The sequence below is a fragment of the Eurytemora carolleeae genome, unplaced genomic scaffold, assembly GCF_000591075.1.
Source record: "Eurytemora carolleeae unplaced genomic scaffold, Eaff_2.0 scaffold1913, whole genome shotgun sequence".
Taxonomy (NCBI): Eukaryota; Metazoa; Arthropoda; class Copepoda; order Calanoida; family Temoridae; genus Eurytemora; species Eurytemora carolleeae.
Genome location: NW_019397801.1, coordinates 1 through 24,446, shown reverse-complemented (window position 1 = coordinate 24,446; position 24,446 = coordinate 1). Strand labels below are relative to the sequence as shown.

The 24,446-nt window shown below is 32.8% G+C and overlaps 2 protein-coding genes across 2 annotated transcripts; both read right to left on the bottom strand.

Moving 5' to 3' along the window:
- Positions 1-4,529: 4,529 nt before the first annotated feature.
- LOC111715952 (uncharacterized) lies at positions 4,530-7,391 on the bottom strand. Its single transcript, XM_023491361.1, has 5 exons — positions 7,303-7,391; positions 6,674-6,733; positions 6,135-6,175; positions 5,523-5,617; positions 4,530-5,176 (listed from the first exon to the last, which is right to left on the bottom strand). The coding sequence occupies exons 1-5, from the start codon at positions 7,343-7,345 to the stop codon at positions 5,107-5,109; spliced, it is 309 nt and encodes a 102-aa protein (XP_023347129.1). The 5' UTR covers positions 7,346-7,391; the 3' UTR covers positions 4,530-5,106.
- A 5,710-nt stretch (positions 7,392-13,101) lies between these two features.
- On the bottom strand, positions 13,102-23,780 carry LOC111715950 (uncharacterized; the record flags this gene model as incomplete). Its single annotated transcript, XM_023491360.1, has 12 exons — positions 13,102-13,501; positions 15,338-15,377; positions 16,361-16,414; positions 17,443-17,491; positions 18,053-18,142; positions 19,242-19,293; positions 19,732-19,808; positions 21,192-21,271; positions 21,717-21,793; positions 22,260-22,324; positions 22,686-22,735; positions 23,626-23,780. Coding segments are annotated over 12 exons (854 nt in total), but the record flags the coding sequence as incomplete, so codon positions are not given.
- Between the last annotated feature and the right edge of the window lie 666 nt (positions 23,781-24,446).

Here is a 24,446-nt window from a genome sequence, read left to right as displayed (position 1 = left end):
CTAGAACGAGGAAGAATTCATTACCTGCTAACAGACTCAAAACAGATGAAAATTGAACNACGAACCTGTCTGTGTGAAGGAGCATGAAGATTTACTAACCTGTCTATGTGGAGGATTTACGAACCTGTCTATGTGAAGGAGCATGAGGATTAAGGAACCCGTCTATGTGGAGGATTAACAAACCTGTCTATGTGAAGGATCATGAGGATTGACGAACCTGTCAATGTGAAGGAGCATGAAGATTTACTAACCTGTCTATGTGAAGGATTTAGGAACCTGTCTATGTGAAGGAGCATGAGGATTACGGAACCTGTATATGTGAGGATTAACGAACCTGTCTATGTGAAGGAGCATGAGGATTAAAGAACCTGTCTATGTGTAGGATTAACGAACCTGTCTATGGGAAGGATTATAACGATTAACAAACCTTTCTATTTGGAGGAGCATGAGGATTAACGAACCTGTCTATGTGAAGGAGCATGCGTATTAACGAACCTGTCTATGTGAAGGATTAACAAACCTGTCTATGTGAAGGAGCATGAGGATTAACGAACCTGTCTATGTGGAGGATTATTGAACCTGTCTATGTGTAGGAGCATGATAATTAAGGAATCTAACTATGTGGAGGATTAACCTGTTTATGTGAAGGAGCATGAGGATTGGTTCTCTCCTACTCTTTCATCATACCGGATCTGTATAGAGGAAACGTTGATATTTCTTGTCCTCGTGTTCTTGGATAAAGATTGACCACGGGAGGTTCCTTGGAGATGAATGGATCCTGGAGCAGGAGAAGAATAGGGTTTGGAGTAGGTTCAGGGTTATCTCAACCTGTGGTTTCGCCGCAGCAGCTCAGGGTTCTCATAGACACTGAGGGAGTTTTAGCTCCTAGTGCAGTTAGCAAGGAACAAATCTGCAGCTACCGCTGAGACGTTCTAAATAATTAAAAATAATTATTAAAATGTAAAGTAATAAAGTCTTTATTCTTAACATTTAAAAATAATTATCATTATCATTTTTATTATTACTAGGCTTTTAGCGCCCATCTTCTATTCAAACTGTGAACATGTTCTTTTTGTTTACATTTTAAAACAAAGAAGAAAAAATTTTGCGGATTTAAAAAAAAAATTCGCGGATTTTCAAGAAATTAATTTTTTTACAAAATTAAAAACCTNGATGAATGAATGAATGAATGAATGAATCAATCAATCAATCAATATATAAAAGAAAAAAAAAGAAAAGTTTGTACTAGGTAAACTGTACTGCATTAGCTGTACTGTAAAAGAAATATCTAAAATTATAATTTCCGTGCATTTGTTGAAGTGGCATTGAAGGCTTATTAATTCAAAATTATTGCCTGCAAATATCAATGAATATTTATAAATGTTTGTTTTTATTTGCACAAAATCATTTTTGATATGTTTTGGCTCACCTTAGTTATAATAATGATTCCAGCGAAAAAGAATATCACATATTTGTATTTTAATTTACAGATATATTAATAAATTTCTCTATTACATAATGTTTCACCAAAAAATAATTTACATTTTACTTAGAATAAAAAGTAATTTCATGTACCGCAAAAAAAACTCCTTTCTTTTACTTCATATATTTTTTTTGGTTTATTTGAATATAATAATTTCAAGTAAAAGCCATTTAAAGAAGGAAAGAAGGGAAAGAATGAATTTGAAAAAAAATTGTCATATTTCTAGATTAGAAAAAGGTGAAATTTTGAAATAATATTAATTGTCTAAGAGAAAAATATTGATAAGAAATTCCTTTAAATCACTCAGACAAAGCTTTTAAGGGTGCCAGTAAGGTTACTTTAAATACCATCTACAGTCCCTTTAAAATATAGAGTACAGTCCCTTTGAAATACTGTCTCCAGTCCCTTTAAAATACTGTCTACAGTTCCTTGAAAATACAGTCTACAGTCTCTTTAAAATACAGTCTACAGTCAATATTATACCTTCGACAGAGTATTTGACTTCAACAGCATCATCATAGGTGATGGCAAAGGGATAATCGTCCATACCGTCGGCAACTTTCAAGAACTCCTTAGCCTTGGCAGATTCGACATCCTAGAATATCTTTGTCAAAGTGCCAAAATGAATAAGATTGTTTTAAAATTTTGCACTTTTTAACAAATAAGGCAAAGTTTTCATAGTTGATATTCCCCCCACCCCCCAAAGAAAAAAGTATTAACAACTTATTTATAGTCTACAGTCCCTTTAAAATACCCCACACGGTCCAATTAAAATACCGTATACAATCCCTTTAAAATGCAGTCTACTTTAAAATATTGTCTACAGTTCCTTTAAAACACCATCTGTCACCGTTTGTGAATGTGCCAAAATGAATAAGATTGTTTTAAAATTTTGCACATTTTAACCAAAAAGTCTTTGCTGACAAAAGTCTCATTATTCTAACTTGCCATCGTTACAAGATAGTAGGTTTGAATCTCATTGTTGTTTATTGATTTCCTCCTGAATATTTCCCTTCCTTCGACGTAGATACAAGATAACAAGTTTAAATCAGATTGTTGTTTGTTTGCCCAATACTCCATGGAAACTTTCGCCGTGGACTAAACTGATATTTACATCTGGGTTGAACGAACTAATTTACAATTCTACATACAAAACTGTGGTGGGTTTACATCCACCCTTGATTCTATCATCATGGACCGTGATGATAGAATTGATCATGAACGCGGTCATTAATTACGTTGGGATTCCCAACTCCACCTCTCCGTCAGATCCTTTCCTCCTGGTAAAACAGACTCTGCCTTTCCTTGCTGGGGCAGGGGAAGCATGGTGGGAGTCGCCCATAAGTTTGAGCAGCATTGACTCGGAGAACTTGCTCTCCGCCACTGGGGATTTGCAACAGGCGCTGAGTGCTTTTTTTACAACACATAAGACCCAGAAAGCCCACTGTGTTGTGGTTATGCATCCTCCTATTGTTGCATAAACTGTGAGTACATACCAGGCTGGTTCCTATACCTTCTTGAGAAAGAAATTCCATCCGCCCAAAATCTTCAGCTTCCTGTTCTAGTTTAGTCAAGGAATATGATGGACTTCCTGGTAATGGATTTAGATCACAGCTCTCATCATTCTTGCAGACAGAATGCACTATTTTCTGTTGAACTTGGGTCGTATAAAAGGACAATCCCGCAATATGGTCAAAGTCCCGTTCCTCCGCCAGGGTGTATAAACCCCAACTCATCTTCATGATGGTTTTAAGTTACAGTATCCTTCCTTTCTGACCGTGGCGGAGGAATGGACCTAAGCTTTGGACCTATCTTGATCCAGCTTTTGATTCCTTGCATCGTCTTTGAGAAATGAGGAACACAAGGTTCCTGAGCTGATGAGGTGATCAACATTCGATTGGCAATGGAGATGAATCTGTACTCCTTCTCTTGATGGATCGGGATGTCCAGGTAACAATGTTCCTTCTCTAGTAGTTTGACAGTTACTTGTTTGCAGGAATAAACTATCTCGCCTCTTTTAAACACAAATATTCCTCTGCCTAAGTGATGAGGCGGAGCTTCTGAGGGTTCTTTGACATTAGCTTCACAGGACATTTGGACTCCCAGATCATTTCTTCTTCCTTCTTCAATCTCCATCTTGTAACGCAGAAACAAGGCTAGTGATCTCAACTCAGCAGCATTGCTTAGCTCTTCAGAACTAATTGGATGAAGTTTGACCTCTGTGCTTTCCACCGTTCTTAACAGATATATGTCTTTACATTGGTGATCTGGACTCGGTGGTTTCCACATTTAGTAGGTAGGTTTTGAATTCCTTTTAATTCATAATAAATCTGAGACTGCTCCACTGCAAAAGACCAGGTAGAAAAAAACCCTGTTAACGACGACCCTTCGTTAAGGATTGTTAACATAATTGTCAATAAAATTTTTTTTCAAAAACAATCTTTTTTTCAAAAATGATCGTTTTTTAAAAACAATCGTATAAAAAACAGTCGCAAATCGTTTTAATAAAACCATTGTTTTCAAAAACGATCAATATTCGTTTTTTAAAAGTTCAAAATGAGTGGGTTGTTTATAAAAACGATTGTTTTTTTTCTGAAAATGAAATGATCGTTTTTGAAAACGAAACAAAAATGATCGTTTAATGATCGTTTACAATAACGATTAACAAACCTATTTGCAAATATTTTAATAGATATTTCTCATGTTACAGAATATTTGGTGAAAGCTAATACTTTCTTGGAAAATTGAGCGTCTTGGCACGTCTTTTGGACGTCCCAGACTTACTTCAAGACTCAGCGGGTTTGGCTTGGTTTGATTTAGCAGAATTCATAGTTTGAAATATCAAAGGTCTACGACAGTGGGTTTCAGCGTTATAGGGATTAAAAACCCCAACAAAAGGGAAAACGGAGATTTTAAATATTCCTCTTGATCAACCAGTATCGTACATCAATATTCAGCATGCACATTTTTCTAAAGCTGTATTCTGGAACCATACAGACAGAATGAGGAAAAATAGGGGTCGAGGCATAAATAATGTTTGCTGATATAAAGATATCATAGAGTTAAAACGATCTTTAATTTGCTTCTGACTCATGTCTCATGTTCACACTTTACTACAAATTTTAGCAAATGTAAGAAACTAGAAGAAAGTAAAATTTACCAGTATTATGGATTTAAATCTTTTTAAATGCTGTACAAAATGTATCAGTGCTATGAATCTATAATTGTTTAAATATGTAGAGTATATCTGGATATTTACATATGTTAATCCACAAATTAAGATTTTAGAATTTTATCTACTTTTGCTCTAAATCGGATGAACAAAGCCACTTTCAGAATTAAAAAATTTAGCCTGGTCCATAACTGACTGTAGTGGTTATTTTGGATAGAATTGTTTTTTTGCACTTTTTTCTTGCTTTAAATCTGTAGCTTTTCTTTTTACAAAATAATTAATTACTTTGTACCAGACTTTTTAGAAATTTTGATGAGACCCTTCACCAGGCCTATTTCAAATAAAGTGTCAAAATTCTTTGCAGTAATCTAAATATGAACTAATCCTATTTTCGCGGATTTCTGATGATTTTATGGTGGATATTATTATATTTGTTAAATTTCCTAAAATCCTACTTTACCTCTACACCACCAGTGTGAAATATTATCATATCAAAATCTTCGATAGCTGGCAATAACAACCTTTTAAAAGGAACTGTTAGCTTAATTTAAAGGGACCCTCTATGCAATGGCAATACCCCATTCACAACGATACCCTGAAAAAAGCTTTGTCTAATTAAGGATAAATCAAATATCAATGTGTTTCTACCGCGGGAAAACATAAAAGAATAATCAGAATTAAACCCTTTTAAACCAAGACAAATATCTTCCACCAGATATTGATCAGATAAAGGTTTCAAGGGTATCATTGTCATATTTTCATAAAGGGTAACTTAAAATAATACTCACGATCCCTTTAACAGATAAACAATTAAAAGTTCATCAACTTTTCTTAAAGGAAATACAGTTTATTTGAGAAAAATGCTACCTATCGTTAGTTATGAAACATTTGTTTACTGAACAATTGTTAACAATAAAAGGACTTTTTCCAAATCCATAACCAAAGTTGTCAGAATCCCAAAACTGAAAAAAAATGACTAGTATAGGTATAGCAACTGAACTGAGAGTGTTTGTGCAAATAGCGAGAGCGCAAATTCGCTCTTCAATAAATACTTGGATGGTCCATTTTGGAGAATAGATTTTTGAAATCATTAAATAATCCTGAACGAAAACTTATCTTATAATCTAATTTGTAGTCTAGGAACATATTTCTTAAACGAAACTTGTGATGAAATCAATGGTAGAATAAATTATTTCTTTATCATATTGAATTATTTCTTCTTTATAAATATCTTTCCAATTCCTGAATAAAATTATCTATTTTTGATATCAAAAGTCAATTTTACCATCTAAAACAATAAATTAGTTTAAAGGTTAATCTTTGTTTTTTCAACCGGGTGAGTAAGTGATTTTCAAAATCGATTTTAAACATTATTATCATAATTGAAAACAAGGTTGAGAGGGAAACATTGTTAATTTTTTCAATGCGGGTTAAATTAAAATTTGTTGACAGTCACTTTCATTAAGATTATGCTCCCACCTGATTATAGTAGAGAATATATTTATGTTTCTTAAAATATACTGAAAATATTTAGGATTTAGGAATTCCCAGCTTCCAGGTCACTATTTTTACTATTTAAAGCCAGAGATGGTCATCGTTCAAATAAATGAAGAAACGACCTTTTTCTTAAACGATCAAAAAAGCGATTTGAAATTGGTCGAACGATCTAAGTTTTTTTTTGAAAGATTGAAAAAAGTAGGTCGTTCACAGCGTTAACCTTGAAACCTTTAATCTTATCAACCATGTGAAAGACAATGTAATATTTCCAGCTCACAAACGAAAATAATTATTTAACAAAAACAAAAACTTCAATATCTAATTTTACTTGATCAGACAAGGTTGAAGTTAAGGAAACCGTTGTTGATCTCTATCAATGGAGTATCACTTAAAATTACGTTTTTTTTTCTTTTAAAAGTTTAGAATGTAGCTTTAACTGCGCCCATTTTTCTTTTCTAAAATTGAGCTTTAAGGAATTTAAAAAATAAAAAAATTGTTTATTTTAAATCTTGAATATTTTCCTGGTTTTTTATTTGTGCTTGTATATTGAAACGGGGTGTTTATCCACAGATAAAAGAATCCTAAATATATTTTAATGATCAACTAAAAATCAGATCTTTAATTTATATTTATAAAAGAATTGTGAATATTTATAATGATCATTTATAAATCAGATATTTCGTTGAAAATTGTCATATTTGAAAACATGATGTATTTTTCTGCTTTATGCAGATAAACTAAAGTAAAACCCATAAAGACGACCTTTAAGCAATCTTTTGACAATTTTAGGTTGTTATAAAGCAAATTATTTAAACAAAGGAATTGAGTTTTTGCCACAAGCTCCAATTTTCAAATCCCTTTTTCTTTGGAATCTGAAGTTTTAAACCTTTGAAATTTCAAACTTAGTTCATTTAATCTAACAGAATTCTTAGTTTGAAATATCAATAAGTCTACGATTTGGGGTTTCAAAAATATAGTGATTAAAAATTTGATTTTATGGCAAAAACTTATCCTCTGAAGAATGAATTGAAATCTTTTAAAGAACAAATTTATTTTAATCTTAATTCAGGGATTTGCAACAAACGTAATGTTTTGAAATTCTGAAACTTTTTAGATTTTTTATTTAAGAATTGAAATTGTTTTACTAAACCTGAAGCGAGGGCAGCTAATAGTAAAGCAATGAAGACCTTCATGTTGAATGATTATAAAATGTTTTATTTTCTTATCTCAAGCAATGTTTTATTTTCTTCCTTATCTCAAACAATGTTTGCTATTGGATATTTGACGCCCCACTCTGCATTCATTATATATAATCATTGTATATATTCAACAACGTTTCTTTTACCAATTTATGTAAATACAAAAATCCTGCAAATGACTGTTTTTTAAAACTTACTTTATCAGCAACTTAAACATTGGTTTGAAATAACAAAAATTCAATAAATTTGTATTAAAATACGGAAATAGGAACTTTTCAGTGGGGTAGAAGTTAACAAGTTTAACTGATTCTCTCCATGCTAGATGTGTTAAGTGTTGACTCTCTAATTGAAGGAGTCCTTTTACAATTTCCGACCTGGGAAGTTGGGACATTTTAAGGATATGTTTCATTATTCTCCTTTAATTCATTAGATTTATTGGATACATTTTAACTTCTTAAATAAAAGTATCAAAAGAAATTTATCTAAAGGAATTGAGTCTTAGCCACAAACTCTGCTTTTCTAAATCCTATGTCTTTGGATTCCAATGTCGTAGACCTTTGATATTTCAAACTATGAATTCTGCTAGTTCAAATATTAAAAGTTTAAAATATCAAAGATTTACGATATTGGGTTCCAAAGATGAAGGGATTATAAAACAATGCACAATTTAGGGTGAACCGTGCACAATGCACAATGTAGGACAAACGGTGCACAGAGCATAATGTAGGGTGAACGGTGCATGATGCACAAGGTAGTATGTACTGTGTATGATGCAAAAGGTAGTGTGTACTGTGAATAATGCACAAGGTAGTGTGTACTGTGTATAATGCACAAGGTAGTGTTTACTGTGTATGATGCACAAGGTAGTGTGTACTGTTTATGATGCACAAGGTAGTGTGTACTGTGTATGATGCACAAGGTAGTGTGCACTGTGTATAATGCACAAGGTAGTGTGTACTGTATATGATGCACAAGGTAGTGTGTACTGTGTATGATGCACAAGGTAGTGTGTATCCCATCCGACCTACGAAAAATGCCCATCCGACCTACGAAAAATGCCCATCAGACCTACAACGTGTCCAAGCGACAGCTTAAAGTAGGTCGGATGCACCAATATGCTGTTTTTAACGTGCCCATCCGACCTACAGTGCATCGGACCTACCACAGCTGTTAAAACCACGTGCTTGTAGGTCGGATGGGCAGTAGAGGGGATGGGCGTATGTCCAAAAATACGCCATCTATAAAAGGATACAAAATAAAAGGATGCAAATACAAGAATACAAAATACAAGGATACAAAATACAAGGAAACAAAATACAAGGATACAAAATACAAGAATACAAAATACAAGAATACAAAATACAAGGATACAAAATACAAGGATACAAAATACAAGGATACAAAATACAAGGCTACAAAATACAAGGATACAAAATACAAGGATACAAAATTACAAGGCTACAAAATACAAGGATACAAAATACAAGGATACAAAATACAAAGATACAAAATACAAGGATACAAAATACAAGGCTACAAAATACAAGAATACAAAATACAAGGATACAAAATACAATTGGATACAAAATACAACGATACAAAATACAAGTATACAAAAAACGAGGAAACAAAATACAAGGATACAAAATACAAAGATACAAAATACAAGGATACAATATACAAGGATACAAAATACAATTGGATACAAAATACAAGGATACAAAATACAAGGGTACACAATACAAGGATACAAAATACTAGGATACAAAGTATTTATTTAAAAACGTCGATTTATCTTTATCTATATAAATAAAGTTGTAATTGGTGTTTGTCTGTTTGTTTTTTCGATAATAATTTAAGAACCTATGGACCGATTTGCCTCAAAGTTGATGGAACTCGGTGGACCCACGGAAATGTTCTTAGCTTGGTTTAAAGATTCTAAAAAGAGTGGATCGACTTTAATATCGAAAATTTATTTTCCCAGTAAAATAGTTCAAGTGCGGGTAAATGGTGGTAATAACTTAGAACTATATAAAGTAGTAATAATTTTTTGTCTGTTTATTTGTCCAATCATAACTCATATGGCCCTGGGCCGATTTGCCTATGATTTTGAATGGGGACCATGGTAGAACTACGGAAGGTTCTTAGCGGTAGCCTGGTTTAACAAATTTTTCATCGAATTTTTAGGCGCGAGATGGCTCCAAAGATTGCATACAAAAGATATACCTAAATCAGAAAAGAAGAAAAAGTTAAAATCTTCTTGATTTTTAATTACTTTATTTTTGTGCTTGCCTCAATAGCTTGCCTGCTAAAAAAACCTTATTCAATATCTTTCATTATCTTAAAAAGAGATATCTGTTATTTTATCTGTTAGTAAATTCAACCAAATGCAACCAAAAAAAATTAAATCTCAATTTCTCACTGTCTATTAGATGAAAATAAATATGTAGTTTTTAAAGAAATTTATATTTTTTAGGCCTAAATATACCCTATTAAATGAACTAGCTAGGAATTGTATTTGTACAGTGTACAGTGCAGAGTGTAACCTAAGTGATAAATGTTCAGAAAAACCGCGGATTTTCAACTTTTCTCCAATCTGTTTCGAAGTCTCGGTAAGGAAGCTGTTCAGAAACTATCAGATAATCCTCTAACTTTTTGTTTGTAAAATCGAAATATCGAAAAAATTTCGATCAAAGTTATTCAAAGAAAGTTATGAACATTTAACAGATATAATATATTTGTTAAATCAACTTCTTGAAGACTGCAGCTCCCATCTGAACATTCATTACCTACAGAATGCCAAAATATGCCAAAACTGGAAAAATAGTAATAGTAACAGCAAGGATTGCCTAAGTCCTACCAGCCCGTATAGTGTACCCAGAATATGGTTGATCCAGCTTCATGGAGTTCAGATTCATACTTGTAAAATCAAATTTTTATATTAGACTTATAGTGCACGATCCGAATAGTAACAACAAGGATTGCCTAACTCATACCAGCCCGTATAGTGTATCCAGAATGTGGTTGATCCAGCTTCATGGAGTTCAGATTCATACTTGTAAAATCAAATTGACAAACAAATGTCAGTTACAATCATTACAAAGACATGGTGACCTACAAAACATGACAGTTGGTGAATGGTTTGGAATGTCTTCTTACATATACTATAAAAGGGTGGGTTTTTAAAGTCGATTTTTTTATTTCTGCTGAATTGGATACAAAATCCGCAATTTTGAATTAGAAAATCTCCCAATTTTTTACTTACTGTCTGACACTTGATGATAAGCTAAGCAACAATGGCTACACCCAGAAAAAAGTTTACAGAACAGTGTAAACAATATGGCATTTTCTCCCTAAATTCTCCATTTTCTCCCTAAATTCTCCATTTTCTCCCTAAAATAATCTTTTCAACAATTTTTAATTATGGTTTCTGACCAGTTCAAATAACTTAGAACTTAAGGACCCCCCTAGATATTTGAGAAAATCTGTCAGAATACGATTCCAGGTTTTAAAATATTAAATTCGTCCTTTATGTGATGTAACAAAGTCAAATTGTCCAAATATCGGATTAAAGTTTGGATATTGTTTGAGAGCCTCCTTTAGTAGAGAAAGATTAACAATGTTGAAGGTAATTAATTTCTTTATCAAATGTCTTCTAATTACGAGTTAATAAATATTTAAACTATATTTTTGGTGTCAAGGCTTCTAGTTCTTACCTTGGCTTTAGGCATCTTTCTTTACCCATATTTGCAAAGTATAAATGTGGAAACGTATTGCTGGGGAGGGGGAGACAAGGAAGTAAAGGATGGGGGGTGGGGAGGTATAAGGGAGTTGACAAGGATGAATAAGATTAAACATGGTAAAAAGCCAGATATGAAGCTATCGTGACCGTTTCTTCTGTAAGTTACCGTTTATCGAATACATTATACTGATGGAAGGGAAAACTTTCTAAATATATTTAACCATAAGAAACTATATCTATATATACTTATGTATACAGAGTTACCCACAAAGTATAAGACTGTAAAGACGACCTGAAACTCTTGAAGTATGATAATTTCAAGGCTAAATGTAGTATTCTACATTCACTATATTGTCTTTTAGCTACTTTTTTAATGATTGGCAAAGAAAGAATATATTCAGCGTAATTTCACGTAATTTCTACTGAGCGAAACTTTGTAGTAATTACGCATTATTTGCGAAACTTCAATTTCGCGGAATTATGGCGTAATTTCGCGTAATTTCTTAACAGCAATTTCGCGAAATTTTGCAAAAATTTTTTTTTGACTTACAAAGACTCAAAAAGAGACAAAATTATTGACTGAAGACTAAAAAACTAGATTTTTAACTTACCACACATTATAGTTTATTACTCAAGGTTTCTTTCCCTTATGGGGCATTGAGAAGCTATTCTGAAATAGGAACAAAAAATCCCAAAACTAGAAACAAAAACATTAGGATGCGAAGCGCATTTTAATTTTTTTCTGAAAAAAATCACAAATTTGACTAGCACTGAGGATTCATTTATTCAATAAATATCTTCAATATTATAATTCCATTAAATAATCAAATAACTTGATAAAAATATACACATACGATGCATCAAATTGGGAACATTTTTTGCCTCGAAATCTCAGGGGGGGGGGGGGTGCGAAGGTCCTACCGCCCCTGCAGAATAGTATCATGTCCCATTCAGTTCCAACCGTATGGTACTATTCATGATCCTACCAGAGCAACAAGCCATAGCACCAATACTACTCAGCATGATAATATTGCGATGTACCATATGATCAGAACTACTATCCGTTGAACATTTCTTAGAGAATATATTTAAATGATATTTTGGATTATAAAAACTTCACTGGGAATGAATGACAATTATACTTTGAAGATCAAACTGTTGATATTAACTAAGGTATCCGGCGTAAGTAAATGGTCAAAAGAATACAAATTACTTGAGCATTTACATGGAAAATTTTAGAATTAACATTTGAATTTATGAATCTTTCTTTAAAATTTTTGATTCAGCCTAACAAATTGTTATTGGCGATATTTATATTAAGATATATGATTGTATAGAATTAAGTTTTTATATTTGTAAATATTAAAATAATTCAACTAGAAGATAATTGAGAGAATTGAACTAATACCAAATAATCAGCTGGAGTTATTAATTTAAACTTTTCCGGAGTAATACTAATCTATATAATAAAACAAGACATTCGTATATATATATATGTTGTCAACACAGCTGGCAAAACGGCTGGACCGAATGGGCTAAAAAATTTTGTGGACACTCATAGGTGGCCGGGGGGTGTTATAAGCTATAAGAATTCGAATTGTTTTTCAAATATTTTTCCACGGGCAACGCCAGGCCCTTCAGCTAGTACTCAATATAGTAACATCCTGATACAGCACAGCTCTAGCGCTACACAAGATAGCCTGGAAAATATAAATCCGTTCTGTTGGAAAAATTAGCTCTTTTGACGGAAAGTGGTATTCCTATTTTTCATCTTTATTGTTATCGCATATTGATGTAGCGTTCTTTTATAGTAATGGAGCTATTTTAAATTCAAATACTTGGGCACTTTTCCATTGAATTACATTTTGGGTTGCTCCGCTAGTCTATTTCTTTCTGGTAATATTCATTGAAAATGGATTTTTATCAGCAGGCAGATATAATTGGCCTTTTTTCAGAAAAGGGAAAGGTACAATTATAAATTGGGATGCAATTATTAAGCTTTTACAACTAAACAAAAAGTAAATTTTATTCAATATTGTCCAATATGTATTTCTAACAACATGGTCAAGTCCGTACAGGTACAAGTTAAAAAAGTACACAAGGCTTACATTAAAATATTTCATAATTTGAAGTCACATGTATAAAAGTACATAATCGTATTCAACAATTAAAACAAGTAATAACTAGTAAAAACTTACATTATAAAGTAATCATATAGTTTATAACATGAATTTGTCATTTAAAAACAAGAACACATATTCTTAAACAAGTAGTACCATGATTATTTATTAGAGATTATACATATATTATATTTGTATAATCTCTAATTTCTAATTTTAGAATTTAGGAATTAAAGTCATGATCAAACAAAAATGAGATTTTCCTGGCGAGAAAGTGAATCCGGTCCTCTGAAATAAAAATAATAAAAAACTAAAATATTTTAATCTTTAAAAAAAAATTTTAAATCGGTTTAGGTATGCCCATATGATTTTAGATGAGTTTATTTTACACTGAGTGCTGGGTATAGTATGGAAAGTGTACGGTTCATGATGCACAAGGTAATGTGTACTGTGTATGATGCACAATGTAGGGTGAACGGTGCACGTTGCACAATGCAGTGTAAGGTGTACGATGCACACAATGTAGGGTGTATGGTGCACTATGCACAGTGTGAGGTGTACGGACTACTATGTACAGTTTACTAGGTGACCGGTGGACGATGCCCAATGTAGAGTGTATGGTGCACTATGCACAATGTAGGGTGAACGGAGTACTATGTACAGTGTAGGGTGAATGGAGTACTATGCACAATGTAGGGTGAACGGAGTACTATGCACAATGTAGGGTGAACGGAGTACTATGTACAGTGTAGGGTGAACTGAGTACTATGTACAGTGTAGGATGAACGGAGTACTATGTACAGTGCAGGGTGAACGGAGTACTATGTACAGTGTAGGATGAACGGAGTACTATGTACAGTGTAGGGTGAACCGAGTACTATGTACAGTGTAGGGTGAACTGAGAACTATGTACAGTGTAGGATGAACAGAGTACTATGTACAGTGCGGGGTGAACGGAGTACTATGTACAGTGCAGGGTGAACACAGTACTATGTACAGTGTAGGATAAACGTAGTACTATGTACAGTGTAGGGTGAACGGAGTTCTATGTACAGTGTAGGATGAATGGAGTACTATGTACAGTGTAGGGTGAACGGTGGACGATACACAATGTAAGGTGAATGGTGCACGGTGCACAATTTATGGTGAATGGTGCACGGTGCACAATGTAGGGTAAACGGAGTACTATGTACAGTGTAGGGTGAACGGTGGACGATGCACAATGTAGGGTGAATGGTGCACGGTGCACAATGTAGGATGAACGGAGTACTATGTACAGTGTAGGATGAACTAAGTACTATGTACAGTGTAGGATGAACAGTGCACAATACACAATGTTGGGTGAATGGTGCACGGTGCACAATTTAGGGTGAACGGATTACTATGTACAGTGTAGGGTTAACGGTGGACGATGCACAGTGTAAGGTGAATGGTGCACGGTGCATAATGTAGGGTGGACGATGCAAAATGTAGGGTGACTGGTGCACGGTGCACAATGCAGGGTATAGGGTGCACTATGCACAATGTGGGGTGTACGGAGTACAATGTACAGTGTAGGGTAAACGGTGGACGATGCACAATGTAGTGAAGACAAGTAAGTCATTATTTTCCAAATAACGATAGCTGCTTTTTTTAGTCTAAATTTAGGTAATATATTTCATCTAAAAGATCCGCAATGAAATTTCAAATTAAATTACAGTAAAACTTAAATAATTAAAACTCATTAAAAATTAAACTGTAGTGTTAAATGAACATCCAGTAACCAGATTACGGTGTCATATCGGTTAAATTTGAATTTTGATCATTTCAGCTCTTTAGAGACGTCTTTGCACGGTTTAGAAGATTAACTTCATAATCATAATCATAATCATTTTCAGAAAATTTATTAGATATGAAGCATCCGTACACGAATACCTTTGTACCTATACCAAGTTCACAAGCACATCCAAATATTGTACGCTTAACAGTTAGGCACAGTTGCAAGTAATTCTTAAATCCATACGGCACTGCTGCAGTTTTAACCTTCGCATTTTATGTTTAATATTTAGATGTGTTTTTGAACTTAGGTATTCAGGTAATTATAGATATTCGGGTATACATGCGAAATGAATTAAATGCACTTGCCTTTATTAAACGTCACTTTCACAACTCTCCAAATATCATTCTAAAAATTTAAACATATAAAACCTTTTCTAAAATATAAATTTAAGTTAATAAGTTTAAAGGCACTGTAAACTCCGGTTCATTTAAGGTATCGGGCCAACTTTTGAACAGCTAGAGCAAGCTGTACAGTACACAAAAGCGGGACAGTACACCAAATAAACAAGGCCCTTCTAGGAAAATTCTAGTGAATGACCTTTTCAAAAATGTAGAGTAAGGCATCGTTACTATCCGTTTTCAATATCTGAATTTAATGAATTTGATCTAGGTATCTGAACTACCGACTCTCAGTTTAAATTTTAACCACAGATTCAAAGTTAACGAGTCAGGAAGAAATAGAATGCATAGCTGATTAAAATTTGAACCGGCGGTAGGCAGTTTAGCGATCCTTCAAATTCATTAAATTAATTATTACAGATCTGAGAACGCTTTCAAACATTGACACTATTTTTTTTATTCGTTCAAGAACAAACAATTGATCTGTTCATGCTTAATGCTTATATCTTCCGTCAGAGGAGTCAGAGTCAACATTTTGAATAATTTCGAAAAAGAAAACTGATTTAAAGTTAAATTTGAATTTACTGGAATATTTTAAAAAAGAAAATAACGACACCCAGTCCTAATGAAATATACGTCCCAATCACATATTCAAGAATTATTAAAAATCAATTGAAAAAAGGATAAAAAATTTTATGGTTGAAATTTGGTTTTTTGCACGTCATTTAGGTAATTTTATGATGCATTTTAGTTTTTGACTTTACACTCCGTTCCTCCGTTTTCAGCCCAAATTGTCTATTTTTGGATTTTACTGCTTTAAGCTTTAAATAACTACGTACATTACATGAAGCTAACGCACATCCTAAACCGTTCAAAAGTTTCGGTCATAAAGATTGTTAGATCCGCACAAAAATTGAAGGTTTTCCAAAACTTCAAATGTGAATAAAATTTAAAAAAATATTTCAAGCTAAGTTTAACTGATTTACTAACCTCAAGATACTTCATTTTGTGGAAGCTAAATGGAGCTTTCAGGTCAGTTACCTCCTTTAAAGGGACTGTAGACAAGAATTCAAGTGACCTCATTTCCGGTTCACAAAAGTTTCCTTTAAACCTTTGTCTGATTATCGACGACGGGGATATCTGAGCCCGCAATTTACAAGCTTCGGCTCGGGTCGTAATTTCTTAAACCCAGCTTTAAAACCCAATCTTTGAATCAACTTCAACGACAGTCTGTGTCACGTGATTGACAGCTCCGAGATCTTATCTTGACTTAAGAGTTGGACCCAATGAAAATAAAACCGACCTTGGTTGGTTTTAGTAGAGAATAAGGCTCAATGTTGAGCCTTGTTCTCATAAACACCCGGGAATCACCAATTCATACCATGAAAATCCGCCAAATAGAATATCGAACCAGTTTTTTGAACTCAACTTTGTGGAAAATAAGATGCTGATTGAATGCAAAAGCTCAAGCCGTAAATAGGCTAGAACTGAGTCGTATTTTCTTGAATTTTTTAAATCGCCGGTTTTGCTAAAAATTTGAGTCTGACTTTGTTTTCTCAGTTTGATACGAAAATAAATAATTCCTTTAATTTGTTTATAAAAGCTGTTTGTAATTCGATAGTAACATGAAATTGAAGATTTCTTTCACGGGCCCTTATATTTACATTCTTCACTTAAAGACTGTTTTGTGTATCATGTATGGTTTGTTGTTTTCAAAAACTTTTAAAATTAATAAAATTTAGTTCCAACAAATATTAGAAATGTAAAAATTCAAAACTGTTAATTCTTATCATTGTCAACTTGTCTCATAAATCTTGTATAGACCCATTAGAATGTGCATGGGTTCAAAAACTAAGGATCTAATTATTAAAGAATTATTTAATGTTGTCATTAAAACTTTTATTTGCTAATTCACTGAAGACAAGGAATATTAACTTTGGAACATGAAACTCAAGAAGGTGAATTATGCAATTCTAGTAAGATAAAAAAAATCTCCACCATGACACTATGGTTAAAAGGGTACCGTTGTCATTCTACAACTGGAGGCTCACTTAAATGTATGCCTACAGTCCCTTTAAAATTGCCAGGATTGCCAGCAAACAAGCTTCCTGTACGATCACACTGAAAGAAAACATTTTTAGTCCTGAAAGGATGGGGGGGGGATGGTAACCGGAGTTTTTCAATCCATTCACTAGGGTTAATTAATGTAATGTTACTTTTCTTTTAGTTGATGAGTTGAAATTGAACACTTTTTTTCGTGAACGTAACGTTACCCCTCCCCCCTCCTTGCAAAAAAAATATCCTAGTTTTTATGCCAAAAACCTGTAAGTTAAATATGAATTTAAAGTCCATTATTTAAATTCCAATAAATGGGAGTATAGAAGTAAACTTCTTCTCCAAAGATTATTATAGCTTTGGATTGAGAACTTGCTAAAGATCTAAGATATAGGTTGAAGGGGAAAAATAGTAGCAAAAGAAAGACACTAAATATTGGAAATACATCAATGTTCTAAAAAAGACAGGAGTGGGGAGCAATAAGTTCATAATATCGCTTCTAATAGCCGGCCCCCACATGGCTTTTATAAACTCTATAATCAAAATAAATTTTCTTAGTTCCAAAAATAACATTCACTCACAAATTAACATTTTAAGCCAAATAATATTATAGAAAAAATAACCAACCTTTCAGATTTGATAAGTTTTTTCATTGCTTCTAGGGTTTCCACTTCGATAAAGTAGCCTGCCTGAATTAGACCATTGTTCACCAACTCACTGAATAAATAATTCATTAATTGGAATGACCCTCCATGAAAAAATGACAATGCCCGATTTACAAAAGTACCCTTGCAGCCTTAATCTGATCAAAATTTTAGATGATACCAAGTGTTTAATTCTGATAATGCGAAATGCATTAAGAAATGCGAAACTCACTTTAGCAGAGAAACCGCAAATGAAAATAAACAGTTTAAAGAAAGAAAAAAAGGGATTTCATACTTGACTAGAGATTAATTAATATTAACCTAATCAGAGAAAAAATTAACCTGTGGCCGAATTTAAAGAATTTGAGCGGCGGTTTAAATTTAAGCCGCGGTTTAAATATGGTTGGTTCGACTTAAAATTGTATCAAATGTTTCAAGATTTAAACCGGCGCTAAATTTAAACCGGGTTTTGGCGGATTTAAACCGCAACTTAAATTCTTTAAATTCCACCTCTGATAAGAGATTAAATAAAATTGACCTGATCAGAAATTAGATAAAATGAACCTGATCTAAAATTAAATTAAACAAACCTGATCAGAGATTAAATAAAACCAACATGATCAGAGATTAAAAAAAATCAACCTGTGTACGAATTTAATGAATTTGAGCCGCGTCTTAAATCCGCCAAAAACCGGTTTCAATTAAGCACCGGCTTAAATCTTAAGACATTGAATACAATTTTAAGTAAAATCTACCATATTTGAGCGGCGGCTTAAATTTAAGCCTCCGCTCAAATTTTTTTAATTCGACCTCAGATCAGAGATTAAATTAAATAAACCTGACCAGAGATTAAATAAAGTTAACCTGATCAGAGATTAAATAAAATTAACCTGATCAGAGATTAAATAAAATTAACCTGATCAGAGAATAAAAAATTAACTTAATCAGAAATTAAATAAAATTAACCTGATCAGATATTAAATAAAATTAACCTGATCAGAGATTAAATGAAATAAACCTGATCAGAGATTAAATAAAATAATCTGATCAGAGATTAAATAAAATAACCTGATCAGAGATTAAATAAAATTAACCTGATCAGAGATTAAATGAAATAAACCTGATCAGAGATTAAATAAAATAAACCTGATCAGAGATTAAATAAAATAAACCTGATCAGAAAACAAGTTCTAGCTCCCGGGGTTTCAGCAGAATCAGACAAATCTAAATAAATAAAAAAAAATTTTTTTTTTCAGACAATCCTTTAATTTTAAACATAAATGGCTTATGCGTGGTATGATTCTTTCTTGTTCGACCAAGGTTTTCTTATATCTAAGATTGATACTGAATACTTAATGAGTAAAATATCCTAATGAATGCTATATCCTTGCCGGTCACTACTTTTCACTTGCAAAATAACCTGAGATCATAATCATCTGTATAATAAAGCTCTTCGGTCATTCATATGTTCTCTATATATATATGGTAAAATTGGCTGAATTTTATTTTGAGGGATACCCCGGGTTCCCCATGGATGGTATAGGCAAATTTAAAAAAAATTATTCCACGGGCAACTCTGGCTTCTTCAACTAGTATTATTATACTATTAAAGAAAGTGTCGTTAACAGATAACAACTTCAAAAATGGCATGCACTCACTAACCTTTCATGAGACCATTGATGAAATGAATAAGAGAAGTTTTAGCGGACTCTCCATCAAACTTTTCACTCTGAGGATACCTAGGTTTTACAAGTTTATTAAAGGGACTGTAAGCGTAATTTTGAGTGACCCTTAATGCAAAAATGGGAATGCTCAATTCACAACGGTACACTTAAAAGCTATGTCTGATTAGGTATGAAATAGCAATCAATGTTTATGATTTTCAAATCTGATAATTTTCAAGCATGGCCTGGGTTCTCTTCAAAGGTGACTTGCACATTTATTCAGCAGGAAAAAACATAGGAATTTTCAGAAATAAAAACATTATAAACATAGATAAACGCCAATATCAGATCAGATCAGAGGGTCACTTGAATTACGCGTACAGTCCCTTTAACAGGATTTGAATAATATTGTTGAAGAGATTGTTCAACAAATTATGAAAACTAAAAACATTCAAACATTTTTACTTTCTTTCTGCTCAAATATATTCCCAGAGCTGAAAACTTTATAATGGAAGATATCGAGATTAATGCTTGATCCTCTTTTTTCTTAATATCGACACTAACCTAATCTTGTACTTGTATCCTGAAAAGTGCATAAAATTCAACCAATCCGATTCACGTTTAAGAAGCCTGTAAATTTGAAATTTTGCGCGCCATTTAAGATTAATATACAGAAACGGGAGGGAATCTCTAATTTAAAAAACCAGCTTTTGATTTTTCTCTACTATATCCAATTGAAAGAGTAGTTTAAGAAGAAAATCAAAAGTGTGTCCATTGGATACTCAGATTAAGTAATCGGGATTAAGGATATCTCATTCTAAAGTTTTTAGCTCAGATCATAGATATTATTTGTAAAAATGTTATAACGGTTTCCTTTAAACTTAAAACCTTATTAAGGATAAATTTAACCCTTATTTGAGCAAAACTGGCAAAGTTGCCCCTTTTTTTCTGGAAATAATTCTTTTCAATTGTAGTTCTCAACAAAGGATGGAAATCACCAGAGATGTGATGAGTTATGTTCAGATTTCGACATTTTTGGTTTGATATAAAGATTGATAACTGAACAAAATTTATTAAAAATCTCCGGTCCTATGGACGCTAAAAAACAGACCACATTTTGGAAATGCCTTAACTAGGAGAACTTTATGGTTATGGTTACAAGAATCATACTTATACAAAAGTAGGTTTACGTATAAAATGCCGCAAAAAAATCGTCTTTCTATAATCAAGTTTCGTGGGATATTTTGTCCTGAAACCTGTAGGAGTTGATAGAACCCTAAAAGAAATCTATCCGATTTTCCTGTCTCGAGAAATTAATATATATAACTTTGTAAATTTTGAGATTTGCCAAAATATTCTTAGTTTTAGACAGATCATATTAAGCAAATATGAAACCATATCTGAGGAGGTGGAAAACTCAGGTTTTCTCCTTTCATTTTCCTCTACAGTACCATTTACCTGGACTTGTAGACAGCTAGACTTGTTTTTAGCTTATCAAAAAAATTAGCACAAATCTTGTGGTCGTCTTCAGATAGTTTCTTAACATATAAATATAACAAGCAAGGTCGGAAAAATTGACAGTTTTTGAGGTCACAACACAAGCGGAAAATTAGGTTTTTTTGGTCAGTTTGTATTTTCTCAGGTTTTTGCTTATGGTCGGCTTTATAATAAACATGGGTCCTAATAAAATGAATTGTTAAGGTTGCTGAACAAGAACCACCGGTTCAAATCCTGAATAACGGATTCAAAATTTCATAAATCTTTTAACTTTGAATCGGTGTTTCAGGATTTGAACTGGGAATAGGTAGTTTAAATATATTAAATTCCGTCCTTAGATAGATTTAAAGTCAGCTGGTGATAATACTAAATCCTTTCTTTTAAAAAGTTTACTCTCCATGGATAAGGAGTTATGCCGCGGAATTTTGCGTTCCAGCCAAACCTTTTGATCTCTGCAGTAAGGTTAGCGTTAATCTTGTAATTGACCTGATCTACTAGGAAATATGTTGGTAAGCCTGAGATCCAGTATGGGTGGATCCAGTTTTGTATTTCAGAGCAAACACCTGGAGAAAATATTAAATTTTCGGAGGAAGAAAATAATCTATAATTAAACTTTTGGAGGAAGAAAATATTTAAAATTAAACTTTCTGAGGAAGGAAATATCTCCAATTAAACTTTTGGAGGAAGAAAATATCTAAAATTAAACTTTTGGGGGAAGAAAAAAATCTAAAATTAACTTTCGGAGGAAGAAAATAACTATAAAATTAAACTCAAGGAGGAAGAAAATTTCTAAAATTACACTTTCTGAGGAAAAAAATAAGCTATAATTTAACTTTCGGAGAAAGTTTACTCCAATCTGAAAAATTTTGCAACAAAAAATGATAAATGACTTGCGGATTATTTCAGCAGAAACAATAAAGGAAATTATTACTTGAGATAAAATTGGTACTTTTTGAATCTAACGTGCCATCTCTAAATTACGTCATCAGTCAACAATAGGCAGAAAAATATGTTTTCAATATTCCTTACTTGAAGGACTGTCCAGGTTAAAATCAACTTTCTGCAGAATATGCTTATTTGTCTGTCGAAGTCTTCTACAATCAACCATCATTCAGCAGTAAGAAAAATGTAAAAATTCAAATTTTACAAATATAATGAAAACTGACAGGAAGCGTAATTTCAAGTGACCCTCCATGCAAAGATAGCAATGTCCGATTTACAAGGACCCTTTAAACCATTTTTATTAAAAATTTATTTATTATTATTAAAAAATTGTTCTGACTCGCAAAAGTGTTTAAAAAGTGTTTAAGGAAACAAAAACATGGATATCTTATTCTTGCTTAATCCGACAAAGCTTTTATGGGTATCATTGTAAATCGGGCATTGCAATATTTACACGAGAGTCACTTTAAGTTATATTTAAACTTAAGACACGTTTAATGAATGATAATTTTCCTATGTGCTCCTGCACAAAGATCACAGAGGAATGGATCGTCTGGGCATTCCTTAATCAATCAATCAATAACAGTTTAAGAAATTAACAATATTTTAGAAGTCCAGTAAGCCATTTTAAACCTTAAAAACCCCTACTACATAAAACTAACTACAACGAAGTGCATCCTGAATTTTGATCTACTATTCAATACCCGTAATTGCAAATAGCATAAAATACCTTTATAATGAATTAAGTAATCTGCAAGCCCAAAAATACGTATTAAATAGCATATAATGATTAAAAATGTGTTCTAAACTTAAGACTCACTGAACTTTAAACCATGACCTCTACCTTTTCGCGCCAGGGAATGAGGTTAATATGAGGGTTTAAATTAGCAGAAGTTTTATTTTCAAATATTTTTGAAATCCACTGATTAAAACAAGGATATTGGCAACTTTTTGTTGTTAAATTTTACATTAATGCCAGATCCGTCGTTTTGAAGTCTATATAATTATATACAAAACAAAACCCAGACAAGAGTCAAGACCAATAATAAACATTCATATTTATATATATAGTTAAGGGTATTTGTAAATTTATTTACACTTTACAGTCATCATTTAACGGGACTGTACGCGTAATTTCAAGTGACCCTCCGTGCAAAGATGTCAATGCCCGATTAACAACGGTAACCTTGAAAGCCATGTTTGATTAAGTATGAATTAGATATCAATGTTTTTGTTTCTTTAAACTGTTTATTCTTATTTGCGGGTTATTTGCAAAATTAACTTGTGCATTTCTAGTTAATAAGAAGCAATGGAGAAACTCGAAGAAAACACTTTTCGATCAGAATAAGACTGTATTTTTGTATAAATAGTAAATCAGACATTGCCATCTTTTCATGAATGGTCATTTGAAATTATGCTTACAGTCCCTTTAAACAAAGAATTTTAAACTCACCAAGCACTGATAACTTGCAATCAGGTTGTCAATACAGCTGACACACTTGGTAGGAGGGGCTAACAAGGTAGGAGGGGCTAACAAGGTAGGCGGGGCTGACAAGGTAGGCGGGACTGACAAGGTTTGCTTGCTAAAAGAACCTTCTCCAGGTACTACTTAACACAATACAAGCTTAAAGTACAGGATTAACCACACAGAGACTTCAGAGACGACTGTACAGAATTTATACACTTTTTTTAGTACAATTTTCATCTATATGTAACTATATATTCGCATTCTTTCTTTGCCAAATCACTAGATAAAAAACTTAAAGAACACATTCAAGCCGGAAGACTTTTTAATCCAGGGAAAAAAGTACTATTTTCGAAACCTTATATTGTAAATCATTCAGGTTTAAAATCAACAACTCTTCTCTTACAATTAGTCAAATTACGTTAGTAATATCAAAGCTTAACACGCGTTGCAAGTGTTGCACACCATAGTTTCAGATGAAGTAAATATACTGATTGAAGGAGTCATAACTATGATTGGATAATGAGATAGATAGAAAGATAGAGATAACCGCCATACTAATTCTATTGGTTCAAAATAGACAACAAACACATAGCTAAACCCTGATTGGATCAGGCGGTAATGGATTCGGCATACTAGAGTGTTTACCATGGTTTGAAAATTAAAGTTTGATTCACGTTATCAGCTCCCTCAATTACACAGATTAAATATTTAAAATTCAGTGATGGTGATGGACCAAACCTCTGTAGAGTAAAAAAGTAGATGTTAGTTCCACATTTATTGAAAATATATTTCGGTCTGGGTTGACC

Coding starts and splice junctions, on each gene's coding strand:
- LOC111715952 (XM_023491361.1), bottom strand. CDS start 7,345: ATGAAGGTCTTCATTGCTTTACTATTAGCTGCCCTCGCTTCAG. Junction 6,176..6,673: donor AAGCACAAATAAAAAACCAG/GAAAATATTCAA, acceptor AAATATTTTCAG/TATATTTTAAGAAACATAAA. Junction 5,177..5,522: donor TGTTTCATAACTAACGATAG/GTAGCATTTTTC, acceptor TCCTTTTAAAAG/GTTGTTATTGCCAGCTATCG.